General features: G+C 35.0%; 1 protein-coding gene across 5 annotated transcripts in view; it reads right to left on the bottom strand.

Moving 5' to 3' along the window:
* REV3L (REV3 like, DNA directed polymerase zeta catalytic subunit) overlaps window positions 1-16,274 on the bottom strand; it is a 186,737-nt gene that overhangs the window by 109,958 nt on the left and 60,505 nt on the right. For all 5 annotated transcript variants that reach the window (XR_014312147.1, XM_082731928.1, XM_082731926.1 and 2 more), the window contains 2 exons: window positions 10,644-10,804; window positions 3,909-4,005 (listed from right to left, as the gene is read on the bottom strand). Coding sequence is in view for 4 of the 5 variants with exons in the window: in XM_082731928.1 (XP_082588054.1) it covers window positions 3,909-4,005; window positions 10,644-10,804 (258 nt within the window). In the remaining variant the exon portion in view is untranslated. The remainder of the gene's footprint in view (window positions 1-3,908; window positions 4,006-10,643; window positions 10,805-16,274) is intronic.

The raw sequence follows: 16,274 nt of genomic DNA, 5'->3' as shown, positions 1-16,274 counted from the left end.
AATATAATAAATCAGGGGTGCCTGGCTGGCTCAGTCAGTAAAGCATGCAACTCCTGATCTTGGGGCTGTGAGTTCAAGCCCCGTATTGGGCAGGGATTGCTTAAAAAATAAATAACATTTAAAAAACATGTGTCACATAACTGTAACTTTTCATGTTTAGTGATATTATAGTAAGTCACAATTATTCATGATGATACTGTGTGTATACATATAAAGAAATACAAAACCTGTTGTCTTGACAACTCTACTGAGATTCTTTTTCAGTATATTTCATATATTTTGGTTCATTATATTTTATATGTAAGGAATGTACAATGTTTTAGCATGAGGGTCATGGCCAGGGAGAATGGGATTAGATGACAACAGAGGGATACAGAAGCCACATACATTTGTAATCACTTGCCCAGAGGCATCTTCCTCAGCAATCATAGCTGGTTAAAAAACAATGAGGACAGAATATGCAGCAAGTGATAAGGGGAAGAGAGCCTACTGAAAAGTGGGGCAAATGATACTGTTCTCCCTGCCTTCAACCACTGCTGAGCTAAGGAACGTTTTTAAAAGTCTCCATAACTACAGAACTGAGAAACTATATGAGTTCAACAGTGGGATCATAGCTAAGAAAAGTGCTGATACCACAAGGCCATTAATTCTGATGACGACTTCAGAGGGTTGTTCCCCACTAATGTTCATTTACTCAAAAGCATTTTTTTTTTCATCAGAGCAGGATTAGGAAGATACCATATAATTAACCCTGTTTGACAGAATGAACATACAGCATCTATTATGAATACCAGTTTACTCATTCCAAAATTTAGATGATCTACAAATACTGGCCCCAAATGAAAAGGAGAACTTTTATTAGAAAGAGGGTGATGGCAGATTTCATTAACATTTTTAGTTGAAAGATATATTTTTTAATGTTTTAAGAGAAACATATTAGCAAAACCTAATTTTCTCTTATCTATCCTTAAGGATCCCTAAGGAAATCCCTATATGTACATGTTTATATATATATGTAGATACAAAACATACCTGTATCTTTTTACCATTCTGACAGAGAAGGGACATGTTAGCTAGCCTATCACAATATATCCCTTTCACTTTCAGAAAAAAAATATTATCAATGTAGCTTTTCTTTTTTTTTTATTCACATAATTTAATAAAACCACTTTTACCATGAGTTGAACTAGTAGATAAAATAGTTTGGTCAACAGTTTTCTCCTTTTACCAAAAAGTTTCACAATTTTTGCAAGAATTATACTATAAATTTCAAGGGTGAATTTCCCAGGAGCAACATATTCATGATAAAAGATGGGAACGATAACAACAAAAAAAAGCAATCTCATAGTAAAAATTTACAACTATTTCTTGCCTTTATTACAAAACTACTTTAGATATTCAGTATAGGCGGTGTTCCTAGTGAAAGGAAGTAATTTTCACACTAAAAATGTTTCCAGGGGCACCTGGATGGCTCAGTGGGTTAAGCCTCTGCCTTTGGCTCAGGTCATGATCTCAGGCTCCTGGGATCGAGCCCCACATCGGGCTCTCTGCTCAGCGGGGAGCCTACTTCTCCCTCTCTCTCTGCCTACTTGTGATCTCTCTGTCAAATAAATGAATAAAATCTTCTTAAAAAATTGTTTCCAGTAGATAGAAAAACCGTAAGTAAAAAATCTGAGTTAGCAAAACATGTAAACTATTTATTATGGTCATGAAAAGCAGATAACCAATAGGATGGTAACTAGACAATTGTGCCTCTCTGAACATTTCTGTTTCTAGCTTAACACAACATACATACTAATTACACTGAGGGTGGAGCTCAAACATCTATCATTTTAAAAGTCTCTTCAGATCAATCGATTAGGCAGCCAAGGTTGAGATTACTGTGGTAGACTTGACTTTTGTGGATTCAACACTCTGGGGCAAAGGACCCGGAAGGTCCATGATATGTGGTAATTTACAATGAGTTAACGAGTAGGGTTAGCAGAACTGCTAACTGAACACTCTCGTCCCTTAATAGTTTGCTGCTATTTGTCATAGTCCTCGTAATAAAGTTTGTGAGGGAATGTAAAATATTTCTTTGTTTAAAAAAAAAAAATACCCAGCAAGAAGGTGATAATAGCACTGAGGAAAGAAATGAGACTAATAAAATTTAAGAGTACTAATCCATGGCAAAATTTGACATTATGTTATTTGTACTTGGTGAAACAATGGACTCTCATATTTATTACAACATAAGCATCCCCAAAGGATAATCTGAGAAAAAACTACAGAGTTATCCTATATTTATTATAAATTCTAATTCTGAGTACCTCTTCTAATTTTATTAGTTTGCCTACTCATACCTTTGCTCATAATTTGTCAATTGCTAAGAATAAGATGGGCTCCCCAAAAACATTCTAAATCGCAAACTTTTTATTATATATGGTTTCCCCAAACTTACTCCTAACCAGTAAAGCTTTACAATGAGCTAACTAGAAAGATGGTTGCCTATAAATGGATTTCAAGTACTAATAAACTCTAGTGTTATTTGATCAAGCAAAACACAAGTTATTAAATATAAAATTTTCAGAACTGAAGGCTCTAGTGAATAGGTAAAGTCCTTGGATCAAATTGATGTGCTCCAATTTCAGAGAGATCGAGGAACTGTATCACAAGCACAAAATATGAAGGCAGCAAGTAGCTTCTTGGTCACATCGCCCTGGACTGATTAGAATCTGATTTCATGTGGTGATTAATATTCTGTCTAAACTTAATACCATTTCAATATGATTAAAATATAATTCTGCTGTACTGAGAAGGAACCAAGAAATACATATGTATGCATATGTGAACATGTGTGTGCATATTTATCAAAAAGTCTTAATACTGGTTCAAGTCAATCAAGAGATAAGGTGAGTCACTGTGCATATCACTCTGAAGACCTCAAAGTTTCATTCTGGTACAATTACTTCTGTCATAAAATAATGTATTTTTATCATTATTTAGTGAGATTCTTTCTTAAGTTTAGGTATTAAAAACCCAACTAATTCTAAAATGTAAAAATTCTGTGCGGCACATATTAGAATCTTAAATAACAAACTTTAAACAAATATTTTTATGATAATTTATCTTCAGTCACTTACTAAATTCATACTATCTTACTATGAAATAAAACATAAAATCATTTAAACACTTTTTCTATCTTGCACTGTTCATGAAAATTACCAACTTAAAAAAGCATCAGATGACATATGTGAAAAGAGGAAGACCACAATTATCCTGCCAATACCCAACTGATAGAAGGATCAAGAAAGCTTGGGCAAACATTGTGGTATAAGAGGGATACCTTTCTGAATTCTATGTATACAGCTATTATTGATAATTTAGATAGGTACTAATTACATATCTGTAATCTAAACATTTGGGAAATGTTACCTCCCCCAGAAAGTCTAATAAATAATATACCTGGTCAAAAGAAATCACGAACTACATTATTCATACATAGTACGTCAATCTACTTTTTTCCATAAAAATATTTAGAAATTTGAGGGTTATTTTTACTAAAAGTATTTGCTACTTACATTTTAAATTATTTTACTATGTGATTTTTATTTGAAAAGTTATAGGGTATCAATTTACAATGCATAATGAAGATAGATGTTGGAGAAAAGTATAAAAATTTATACCCAGATTACTTTTATTAATTAGGTAATAAGCAGGTCTATTTTCCTATTTCCAAGGTCTGTTTTTAAAATCTGTGATTCCATGTAACATACTAATGCTGAGAGTTGCTTCTCTGACAAACTTACTTGTTTATGTATAAAAAGTATATATAACATTAAGATTAAATTATAGTAACCACTGATTTTTAAAATACAGTAGGTTATATATGAATAGGTTTTTTTTTCCCCTTTACAACATAAACTAACCTTGGTATTTCATCTTCTTCCCACCGAAATAAAGTACCAGTAAGAGAATTTCCTGGTAGCCGATCATTGCAAGATCCAGTTGCACGCAATGGATCACCTAGAAATAGAAAGGTAAAAGGGGATAAATTCTACTTTTGATCTGCATACAATTACCCTTTAGGTAAAATAATATAAAACCTGAATGACTAGTTTCTAAAATTGCGTCCTTAAAATGCATACACACACAGGAATGCATATGTACGTCAGAGAACAATGGTTCCAAACTAAGAGGGAACAAAAGTATTTGTAATATGTATAAGAGAGAAAAATAGACACAATACCCAGATACTGGAATAAAAGTATGACACATTTAAGTGTGCTATTGTGGTAGGTATGATTAAAATCTCATTTTGAAAATAATGAAGAATTAAGAATTTTTATAGACTTTAAATTCCTAGGGTATTCTGTATGAATCGTCACTAAAATTCTAGTGGAAATCAGATTCCAGGTTAAGATTCAAAACATATTTCAACACTATGCCCCCAACAAAAAAATATGTAACACATTTCAGAAGTGATGGCAGTTAACAGCAATGAGTAGAAACCGGGGGCAAATACAAATACAATTTGACCAGTGGTGGAAGAATGGACTAAGCATGTTTGCTTAGTTGTCTAGGTTTCGGGCACTGAGTCCTGGGGTCACACTCTGAAATAGTCTCTAAATTTTAGTAACTTTTCTGTGATCTCTTACAGGAATTTAAATTCTAAGAGAAAGCTTAATTGAGTAGCATGGACAGAATTCTAACATTAAGAAAGATGCTAAATTTGTAATCTTTTCCAGCTAAATTTAATGCTTTTTGTTTGTTGTTGTTTTAAGGAGGCACCGTGTCCAGCATGGAGTCCAGTATGGGGCTTGAACTCACCACCCTGGGATCAAGACCCAAGCTCAGATTAGAGTCAGACACTCAACCAAATGAACCACCAACATACCCCAGTACTTTGATCTTATTTGGTTAGCCTGATCACAAAATAGTGCAATTAAGACTAAGATCAGGTATTACCTTTGTTATTTTAATAAAACACATGCCAAAACATGTAAGTGATTTTATATACTTTCAGATGTTTTTAAAAACTTGCTGTTAGGTGGCTAGGGCATTAATATGAAATTACTTTTAAGTTGTAAGTTACCATAAATATTATTTTCTAACAAATTTATATGAAAAAAGAATCTATACAAGTTTACTGATTCAAAGTTATTGATAACATTTAAAAAACCATTTTACCTACTTTTTGCACACTGTTTTAGCATATTTCCCTAAAGAACATGGAAACTCTCTAGCTTAAAAAATACACACACACACACACAATTATATACATATATAGTTTTTCAATTGTGGATGATAAAAAATACAAAATACCTCTGTGGTGCTCAAAATATTTACTCTGTTCATATACTTCACCTTAACAATTACAGTAATTAGCACCATTTCCATTCATCTGACACCTGATTATATAACAGAAATCCTGAGGAAAAAAACTGTATATGCCTATATACTGTTAAAATTTCTAAATCTTATCTACTTTTTAATTTACTCCATTTTCAAAAGACTTCATTATGTACATTAACTTGTCTTCCAAAACAAAAATGTTAAGTTATGCATATATATGTAATACATATTAATTTACCATAAGAAGTAAACTGTCAGTTTAATGTGTCTCAGAAACATGGTAAAATATAAAAAAGTGATTCGCTTCTTCTTTCCAAGATTTCACTATAACCTTTTATACAAAACAAGCAAAACAAAACAAACCAAAACCTGAGGGACATTTAGTATAAGGAATTAAGATATAAATTTTATTTCATCATACTTGCAACAATTTCCCTGCTTTTAATTTCCAACTAAATCTCATGTGTTCCTGCCTTCAAATTGTAAAAATTTTCTGTATCTTGAAAAAAAAAATCCTTCTAATTAACATTCTAATTCTCATCTAACTTCTGTAACTAAAACAAATGGCTTACATATATTTGAAAACTCAAACTTTTCTCACGTTTTCCTATTGGAAATAAATTTCTGTGAAAGTTACCTTCTTTTCCTATAAATACCTACTGTTCATAGTCTAGAATCTTTACCATTCTTCAATCCTAATTGAACTATCATCTGTATTTGATACTGATAACCAACCTGCTGTATTCTTTTATTCCCTCGATAACCTTTTTATTTTGGAATAATGTTACATTTATAGAGAAGTTGCAAGGGTAGTACAGAGTTTCTACTGTTAACATTTTACATTATGACAGTACATCTGTCAAAATAAATGGACACAGACGCATCAATATTAACTAAACTGCACACTTTATTTGAATTTCACCAGTTTTTCCACTGTTGTCCACTTTCTGTTTCAGGGTTCAACTCAGTACATCACATGGCATCTAGTTATCCCGTCTCCCTAAGTCTCATCTGGTCTATTTCTGTCTCTCTTTGTTTTTCATAGCCTTGAGAATCATGAGTACAGGCCAGGTAACCTGTAGAACATCCCCCCACATCTGGGTTTGTCTGACATTTTTCTCATCACTGGACTGTGGTAATGGGTTTTTGAAGTATCACAGAGATGAAGTGTCCTCCTCATCACCTCACATGAGGGGCTACACGGTATCACATGACACCACTGAGGATGTTAACCTTCAACATTTAGTTAACTAAGGTATAGTTCTATGGGTTTGATAAATATATAGACGCATGCAGTACCATACAGAACAATTCCTTCACCCTCAAAGTTTGCCTGTATATTTGCTTTGTAGTCAATACTCCCCTCTCCTCCAATCCCTGGCAACCACTAATATGTTTTCCATTTCTGTAGTTTTGCTTTTTTCAGAATGTTTTATGAATGAAATCATCCAATTAGGAGCCTCTGGGTCTGGCTTCTTTCACTCAGTAAAATGTGTTAAAGATTCATCAATGTATGAATTGATAGCTTGATGCTTTTTACTGATTCACAGTATTCCACTGTATGGTTAGATCACAGTTTATCCACTACCCCAATGAGTGGACATTTTGGTTACTTTAGACTTTTAGCAATTATGAAGCTGCTATAAACATTTGCATACAGGTTCTTGGGCAGACAACTTTTAAATCACTTGGGTAAATGCAGAGGAGAGCAATCACTGGGTCATGTAAATCTACGTCTAACATTATGAGAAACTGCCAAACTGTATCCCAAAGTGGTTGCACTATTTTGCATTCCCACTAGCAATGAATGAGTTACTGTTGTTCCACATCCCTGCCAGCACGTATTGCTAGTTTTTTGGATTTTAGCCATTCTAAAAGGTACGCAGTAGTAGCTCTTTGTGGTTGTAATTTGTATTTCCCTAATGATATATAATATTAACAATCATCTTTTCATGTGTTTGCCATTGTTACATCTTTTTCTTTGCTAGGATCTGTCCAGATCTTTGGACTTTATTTTTTAAATATTTATTTCAGAGAGCTTGAGCACAAATGTGCATATTAGGAGAGGGGCAGAGGGGGAGATTCAAGCAGACTCCATGCTGAGTGTGGGGAAGTGGGGCTTGGGCCCATAATCCATGAATGCATGAAGTGAGCTGAAACCAAGAGTCAGATGCTCAACCGACTGAGCAACCCAGGTGCCCCTCTTTTGACCATTTTTAAATGGATTGTTTGCTTTCTTACTGTTGAGAGTTCTTTACATATTCTAGATGCAAGTACTTTATCTGATAGGTAATTTGAAAACGTTTTCTCCCAGTGTGTGACTTACCTTTTCATTAATAGTATTTTCCACAGAGCTAAAATTTTTAATTTTGATAAAATCAACTTAGCAGTTTTCTTTTCATGGATATTTTTTGTATTCTACCTAGAACCTCATTGCCAATCCACGGTCAGGGAGACTTTCCCTTTGTTTTCCTCTGTAAGTCTGATAGTTTTAAATTTCACATTGAAGTCTATGATCCATTTTGATTTTTACATAAGGTATAAAGTATGTGTCTGGGTTCTTTTATTTTTATTTTCTGGCATCCAATGATTGCAGCACCATTTGTTGAAAAAACTATCCTTTCTTCACTGAATTAAGACAGTACCTTTGCCAAAGATAAGTAGATGTTATTTGTGTGGGTCTGTTTCTGGGTTCTCTTTTGTTCCGTCGGTCTGTATGTCCCATCCTTTTACTAATACCATGCTATCTTGATTATTGTAGCTTTATAATAAATGTCTTGAAGTTGGGTAATGTGATTCCTTAAAGCTTTACTCTTGAAAATCTCTACATTGCCCCCCTCACCAAAAGAAGGATCTCCCAGATAAGAAATAACCAAGCCCTCACAAAAATTTAGGGAAACAATTCCTGCAGGGAAGGAAGTTAAGCAGTGAAGTTATCCTTCTCCTGCCTTTTTATATCTTTTCTCTTCCTGCCTTCACTTTCTATTCCTTTTCTCTATGGAGAAAAAGAAAGATACTGGGCAGACAGACTACTTCATCCTTTATCAGATGATTTCTATCTTGGGATCCTATGGACTATTTATATAACTTGTTTTATACAGAATTTTATAAAATTCTAAGATTTTGAGATGCCAGAAAACCTGGCATTTAGTAAACTGTAAGTTGCACCTAAAACTAAGATTACTATCTAGTAGAATTAGTTATGAACAAATGAATTATTTTGGTCTACTTAAAAAGGTGAGTCATATATTGGTCAATGCTTCAATTTTTGTGGATTTAAAATATGTAGTATTTAAGTTGTCAATATAACAAAATCTGTTTTCAGAAATAGTATTACTGCATCTAAATTCTTTCATGTAAAGGTATTATCAGCATCATGGAGAGACATGACAAACACAACTATAAGTATGTATAACATTATATAGTAAAACATTGCAAATAGTATTATATTTGATAAGGATTCTGCATTATAGTTTTCCAAACTGCATTTGTAATTCCAGTACCTGAATTCCTTGTAAGTCTTTAGAACATGCGTATGTGCACATGTGTGCACACATCAGTGTTTGCTAGGTTTTGCTCATAGAGAATTTTCTTGTGTGTCTGGTATATTCTAAATTGTGTGAACATATTATATTTGAAATGTTATTTTTAGGAATAATTTAAGACCTGTAGTAAAATTCTACAGTAGAATTTAGAATTTGCCTCTACTGAATGGTGAGTATATGACCAGACCATCACTACCTCAAATCAAGTTCTAGATCTGGGAATCTCTTTTATTCCCAAGGAATTCAAACTGTGTTGAAGTATCTTAAAGCTGTTCCACTTCCTAGTTTGTAAGGACATCTTACCCAATGAGACCCTGGGTTTTGTTTCTGCCTCTCTCATTTGGAAAGGCTGTCTCAATGGAGAGTCCAAATTTTCCAGGGTGAGCAAAACCCTCAGGGCAAAGGTTGATTTTCAGCAGTCTATTTCCTCTTTTGGCCAGTATTTCTTTGCTGTTTTGTATCTCTTTGATGCATTTAAGATTTTAAAAAAATCTTCTTAGCCTTTAAATTGTTTTTAATAGGAAGGTTAATTATAATCACTTAGTCTGTTATTGAGCAGGGGGAAAAAAAAATCCTCCCTGGTTACTTTTGGGGAAAAAAAAATCCTCCCTGGTTACTTTTTCGAGCATAGTTTGGATACTGTAGAAGAAATGTAAGAAGTTAAACCAAAAAGAATAGACAGTAAACTATGAGATAAAAAAAAGCTAGCCTTTGGTTTAATAAGTATGGCAGTGAATAAAAAGAAAAAATTAAAACAGGACAATAGCATTGGCAGAAAAAGAATGTTGGGTTCATTTTGTTTCAAGCAGAAGAGAAGGAATTCGATGAGAACAAAAACAAAAGATGCTAGACCATCTGACCCGGAAATTCTATTCCTAGATATGTGCCCAAGAGAAGTGAAAATATATGGCTACACAAATATCTGTACTTATGTTCAAAGCAGCTTTGCTCATAATAGCCAAAAAGTGGAAACCCAAATTTTCCATCAGTTGATGAGCTCATGAACAAAATGTAATATGTTCATAAAATAGAGTGTTATTTGGCCATAAAAAGAATGAAACACTAATAGATGTTATAACATGGATGAACCTTGAAAACATTAGGCTAAATGAAAAAAAAAAATACAATTCCATTTATGGGAAATGTGCAGGCTGGCAAACATACAGAGACAGAAAATAGATTAGTGGTTGCTAAGGGGTGGGAGGCATGGAAGGGTTAAAGGTGACTGCTAAAGACTACAGATTTTCTCTTAGAAGTGCTGAAAATGTTCTGAATTTGATTGTGGTGATGGCTGTACAACTCCGTGACTATACTAAAAGCCAATGAATTGTCCATTTTATTTATTTATTTATTTTTTAAGATTTTATTTATTTATTTGACAGAGAGGCAGAGAGGCAGGCAGAGAGAGAGGGGGAAGCAGGCTCCCCACCGAGCAAAGAGCCTGATGTGGGGCTCGATCCCAGGATCCTGAGATCATGACCTGAGCTGAAGGCAGAGGCTTAACCCACTGAGCCACCCAGGTGCCCCTGAATTGTCCATTTTAAATGAGTGAGTTGTATGGTATGTGAATTATATTTCAATAAAGTTATTACAAAAAAATTCTTTTGAGATTCTTTTCCTGATGAACCCTAATACCATTTGCATATTCCTTTTTATTCTTTATCAACTCAGCAGTTATTTTCTAAATATATGTCATTTTATGAATCATCAATTACATAACATTTGTTTCAAAGCTTTAATTTGAACTTGTGGAATTAACCTTACTTTTCCTTCTTGCTTTTCGGAACTTGACAGCAGCCAGATTTATTAAATTCATTCCATAGAGATTGTAGTCAATGAACAGCTGTAGGAGGTAGGGAATATGCGCTTCATGAGGCTGGTAAAATTTATTCATTATGGCTCCACTTTGCAAAAGTTCACATATCCTAAATTAGAAAAAAAAGTTATATCATGAAATTATGGTTCCTAAAATGTCAAATGAAACATTATACTACTATAGAGAATGAAACACATTATATTAGCACACAAATTTTTTATTTTAATTTTACTGAAAATTTGTATTTTGTTAGAAATTAAAAGTTTGGTCAAGTTTTAAAGTCAGCTTGCACACTCAAAGAAAATGACAAAAAACTACTTGGATGAAGAATATTTTGACCTCAAAAACCAACTTAATACTAATTATATTAAAAAAATAGGATGTGAAAAGTTTCTAAAATATGAACTTTTCTCCTGGGGTGTCTAGCTGCCTCAGTCAGTGGAGTATGTGACTCTTCATCTCCAGGTTCTAAGTTTGAGCCCCAAATTGGGTGTAGAGACTACTTAAAAATAAAATCTTCTTAAAAAAAAAGAGTTTCTCCTTTTAAACACTGAGAGAAACATTTTACAAGATTATTACAAACATTCTGAAAAAGGATTTATGACTCAAATCCACTACTCTGAAATACTGCTATTTTAATATTTGTCTTCTCTTGAGTTATTTTTCCTTCATGATGGAGAACACAAACAACAGGTGATTATAAAAAGTGTAAGTGCTATGCAAGGGAAGTATATGAAACATCTAGAAGGGATTAATAAGATAAAGGTACAGAAGTTGTTTCTGCAAAGCCTTCTTGAAGAGAAATCTCTAAGCAGGAGACTAAATGATGAATTAAAGATATTTCTTCTCTAAAGAAAGGGAAGAGTATTTCACACAAATAAAATTATACATATGAAAGGTCACAAGAAAACACGGCCTATTTGGGAACTGAAATCATTGTGTGAGGCTTAGTGACAGGCTGTGGAGAGTGTGTCTACAGGGGTGTGGGCTAGAGAGATAATGAAAAGTCAGATCATGCAGTCTATTAAAACATTCCAAGAGATAATAGAATTTGCCTTTGAAGTAAAGAGCAGGAAAGACAAATGACCAGGGTAGCTAGACAATACACAGGACTAGAGCTAGGAAGTGAGAAAGCTATTTTGGAAAAACTAAGATGATGGTAGCGTTGACAAAGACTATGGCACTGTGTTGATTCAGGAGATATATAAGGAATAGTCAAGCCTTGGGGACTGATTAGATGCAGAGGATATGGCAGAATAAGAGTTAAGGAGGATGTCTAGATTTCTTGCTGCCATGTTACTGAAATAGAAAGGACTAGGGACACCTTGGTGTCTCAGTCGGTTAAGCCACTATCTTCAGCTCAGGTCATGATCCCAGGGTTCAGGGATCAAGTCTCACATCGGGCTCCTTGCTTGGCAGAAAGCCTGCTTCTCTCTCTGCCTCTGCCTGCTTGTTCCAAATAGAAAGGACTAGAAGAAAACAGGTTTCTCTGCAGAATTTCAGAGAGGGATTAAGGATAAACTCCGTTTTAGACATCCTGGGGTTTAGGTATTGTGGGGTATTCAGGTAGGTTTCCATGAAAATACTGACAATGAATGACAATGAGAATGAGGACAAGAATAACTTCATTTACACAACAGAGGCAGCTAACATATTTAAGGACTATGTATTAAACATTGTTAGTTGTTTCAAATGCTTAATCTCAGGTAATCCTCACTACAAACCTATGATACTATTATCCCCATTTTATAAATAGAGAAACTGAGTCTTAGATTAAAAGGTTGTCCCAAATCATACAAATTAAAAGCGGAAGAGCTAAAATTAAAGTTTTCTCTGATTTGTGAGCCCTTACTCTTAACTGCAAAGCTATTCTATTTATCCAGAAGATGGTGTGATACATTGATCCAGAGCTCTAGAGGAAAATTTAGGCTATTGATATATACCTGAAAGTCAAATGCATAAAGATTAACAAAAAGAAAAAAACTAAACCAAACCATAACAGTAGATAAGGCTGTACAGTGAGGTGAGAGTACAGAGAGAAAAGCTGAAAGCCGGGGCACCTGGGTGGCTCAGTGGGTTAAAGCCTGTGTTTTCAGCTCAGGTCATGATCCCAGGGTCCTGGGATCGAGCCCCACATCAGGCTATCTGCTCAGCAGGGAGCCTGCTTTCCTTCCTCTCTCTCTGCCTGCCTCTCTGCCTACTTGTGATCTCTGTCAAATAAATTAAAAAAAAAAAAGAAAAAAAAAAAAAGAAAAGAAAAGCTGAAAGCCTAAGACATAACCCCAAGAACAGCTGCAAATGTTAAAAGAGGAACCAACAAAATGGCATAAATATGAATAATCAGACAGGTATAAGGAAAATCAGAGGAGGCTTATATCAAAGAAATAAACACCTGGGCTTATTTTAAAGCACTATAACCACAGACATAAGGTCAGAAGTTAAAGACAAAATGGTATTAACTAGATTTAGCAACATGGAGATCTGATTTTGACAACACAGATCCTCTCGAAAGGGTCTAAGGAATCCCCAGTGCACAATTTAACAACTACTTTTCTAGACTGATGAGTTCCATTTTCCCTATGAAGTAGAAGGCAAAGCCTTGGGAGGGGCTTCACACTGGAGTAAAGAGGGTGGAGAAAGGTAAGAAGAAAATTAGAGAAAAGCAGAAATAAGACAAGGCAGGGCCCAGGAGAAGTTGAAGACTATGAATTCACAGTGGCACCATTCTGTTGTGATTTTTTTGTATCCTAAAAATAATCAGAAGCCAGAGTTTATAGCAAAAAAAGGTAAATAAACAGATTAACCCAGAACTGATGGTTAACCTGGCAGACAAAGGAGTTGAAAAGATAGAGAATAGAATCTGAGCTGGATAGGAAAGAAATTAATTGCAGGAGAAAGTTACACAGAATGGGGCAGTAGTAGTCTTGAGTCCAGGGAGTTTAAAGCCTCAAAACAAAACAGGGATACCTAGATGGCTCAGTCATTAAGCGTCTGCCTTCAGGTCAAGTCAGGATCTCAGGGTCCTGAAATCAAGCCCTGCATTGGGCTCCCAGCTCAGTGGAAAGCCTGATTCTCCCTCTCCCACCCCTCCTGCTTGTATTCTCTCTCTGTCTCTCTCTGTGTGAAATAAAGAAAATCTTAAAAATAAATAAACAAAAAAAACCCAACAACATATAAAGGACCTTATTAGAGCCATGAAAAGGTTCTAAAACTGAATTATAGTGGTAAGTGTACAATTCCGCAAATTTACTTAAAAAAAAAATCACCGAACTGCATATCCTTAAAATGTGTGAATTTTGTGGTAAATTAGATCTCAAGAATTTTTAAAAAAAGAAGACTGTAGTCAGAAATCAAGATGTCTGCATTTAAAATCTCAGAGGCAGGACAAATTTCAGGGTGTGGTAAGAGTAGGTACTAGGTATTTATCCTAAAGATGCAAACGCAGTGATCTGAAGGGGCACATGCGCCCAAACGTTTATAGCAGCAATGTCCACAACAGGTAAACTATGGAAAGAACCTAGATGTCCATCAACAGATGAATAGATAAAGAAGATGTGGTGTATATATGTATATATATAATGGAATACTATGCAGTCATCAAAAGAAATGAACTCTTGCCATTTGCAATGATGTGGATGGAACTAGAGGGTATTATGCTGAGTGAAATAAGTCAATCAGAGAAAGACAATTATCACATGATCTCCCTGAGATGAGGAACTTCAGAGGCAGAGTAGGGAGTTTGGGGAGTAGGGAAGGAAAAAAATGAAACAAGATGGGATCAGGAGGGAGACAAACCATAAGAAAATCTTAACCTCACAAAACAAACTGAGTGTTGGGGGAGGGAGGATACGGAGAGGGTGGTTGGGTTATGGACATTGCAAAGGGTATGTGCTATGGTGAGTGCTGTTAAGTATGTAAGCCTAACGATTCACAGACCTCTGGGGCAAATAATACATTATATGTTAAAAAAAAAATGGCAGTAAAGTTCACAGGAGATGAGCAAGTAGAGAAAGCAAGAGACTAGTCTCCAAATGGTATATATAGGATTGATTCATTCTATAGAAAGTTATTGACTACTCAGTGCCAGACACATATATTCTGAACACTGAGGATTATACATCAAACATAGCAGAAAAAAATCTTTGCCTGTGGACTTACGTTCTAGCAGGACACCAATTGTATGTGGAAATTTTTTTTTTTTTACGATTTTTATTTATTTATTTGAGAGCAAGCGAGTACATGCTGGGGGAAAGGACAGAAGAATAAACACCCCGCTGAGCAGAGAGCCTGATGCAGGGCTTGATCCCAGGACCCCAGGATCGTGATCTGAGCCCAAGGCACAGATGCTTAACCCACTGAGCCACCCAGGTGCCCTGCATATGGAAATTTTAAAAAGAGGACATGTGCGTATATGTGTGTGTATATATATATATATGTATGGAAAATAAAAGGATAGGGGCGCCTGGGTGGCTCAGTGGGTTAAGCCTCTGCCTTCGGCTTAGATCATGATCTCAGGGTCCTGGGATTGAGCTCCGCATCAGGCTCTCTGCTCAGCAGGGAGCCTGCTTCCCCCTCTCTCTCTGCTGGCCTCTCTGCCTACTTATGATCTCTCTCTGTCAAATAAATAAAATCTTTTAAAAATAGGGAGAAAAGTTAAGAGCAAGGGTAAATAAAAAATAAATATTTTAATATATATAAAATAAGGAATTTTATATTTCATATAAAATATGAAAATCTTTTTCATATATACTATAGCCAACACAGCACCTATAATGTGCCAGGTACTGTTTGGAGCGATTTACAGATATTAACACATTCGATTATCAGAACGAAGTGTGCTAACATCAACCCTATTTACAGATGAGGAAGATAAGTCACAGACAGAGAAAATAACTTGCCTAAATCGTCCCAGGAGATAAGAAGTAGAGCCAGATTTTGAATACAAGTAATCTCTCAATAAATCAGGGAATGTCAATAGCCACTATGATAACCTGACTATATAATTTAAAGCAAACTTACTGGAAAGAGTTTAATAAGTATTTGACTGTTATAGTCAGAAGTAAGAAAAACAGATTAGATGTATACTTCACATAGAACTAGGCTATTTTTAAAGATAATGCACATTTTATTTATGGGTCCCCCTCTAGCACACTTGAGGCTGAGAAAGGGTAAAAATGATTAAGGTTTACTCTCTCACCACTGTGTGTGCAAGACAGGGTAAGAATTCACAGTGATTGTTCTTTTGGACTCCATGGATATAAGAAAGTGTGACCAACGGAAGTGGTATAAGAAACATCATTGTCTGTAAGTGCCTGTTCTGAAAAATTGTTTTGGTACCCTACATAACAGAAGCTGTTTGGGATAAGGGTGGGAGCAGATTATAGAGAAAACTAGTTTTCACTGGTTACCTGGAAAAGAGAATAACTAACCATTGGGATTAAGACAGTGATTCAGTGAAGCACTCAGTTGGCCTAATTCAAAATAAACCTCACATAGTTGGTAGCTATGCCTCTCTTGGTGCCTAAATCCACTCTGGGGAAACATTCAATTTGTGTCTTACCAAAAGGTTACCTTTTGAA

Source organism: Mustela nivalis (assembly GCF_964662115.1).
Source record: "Mustela nivalis genome assembly, chromosome: 5".
NCBI lineage: Eukaryota > Metazoa > Chordata > Mammalia > Carnivora > Mustelidae > Mustela > Mustela nivalis.
Note: the sequence above shows the minus strand (reverse complement) of the source record. Positions and strands in the feature narration are given on the sequence as shown.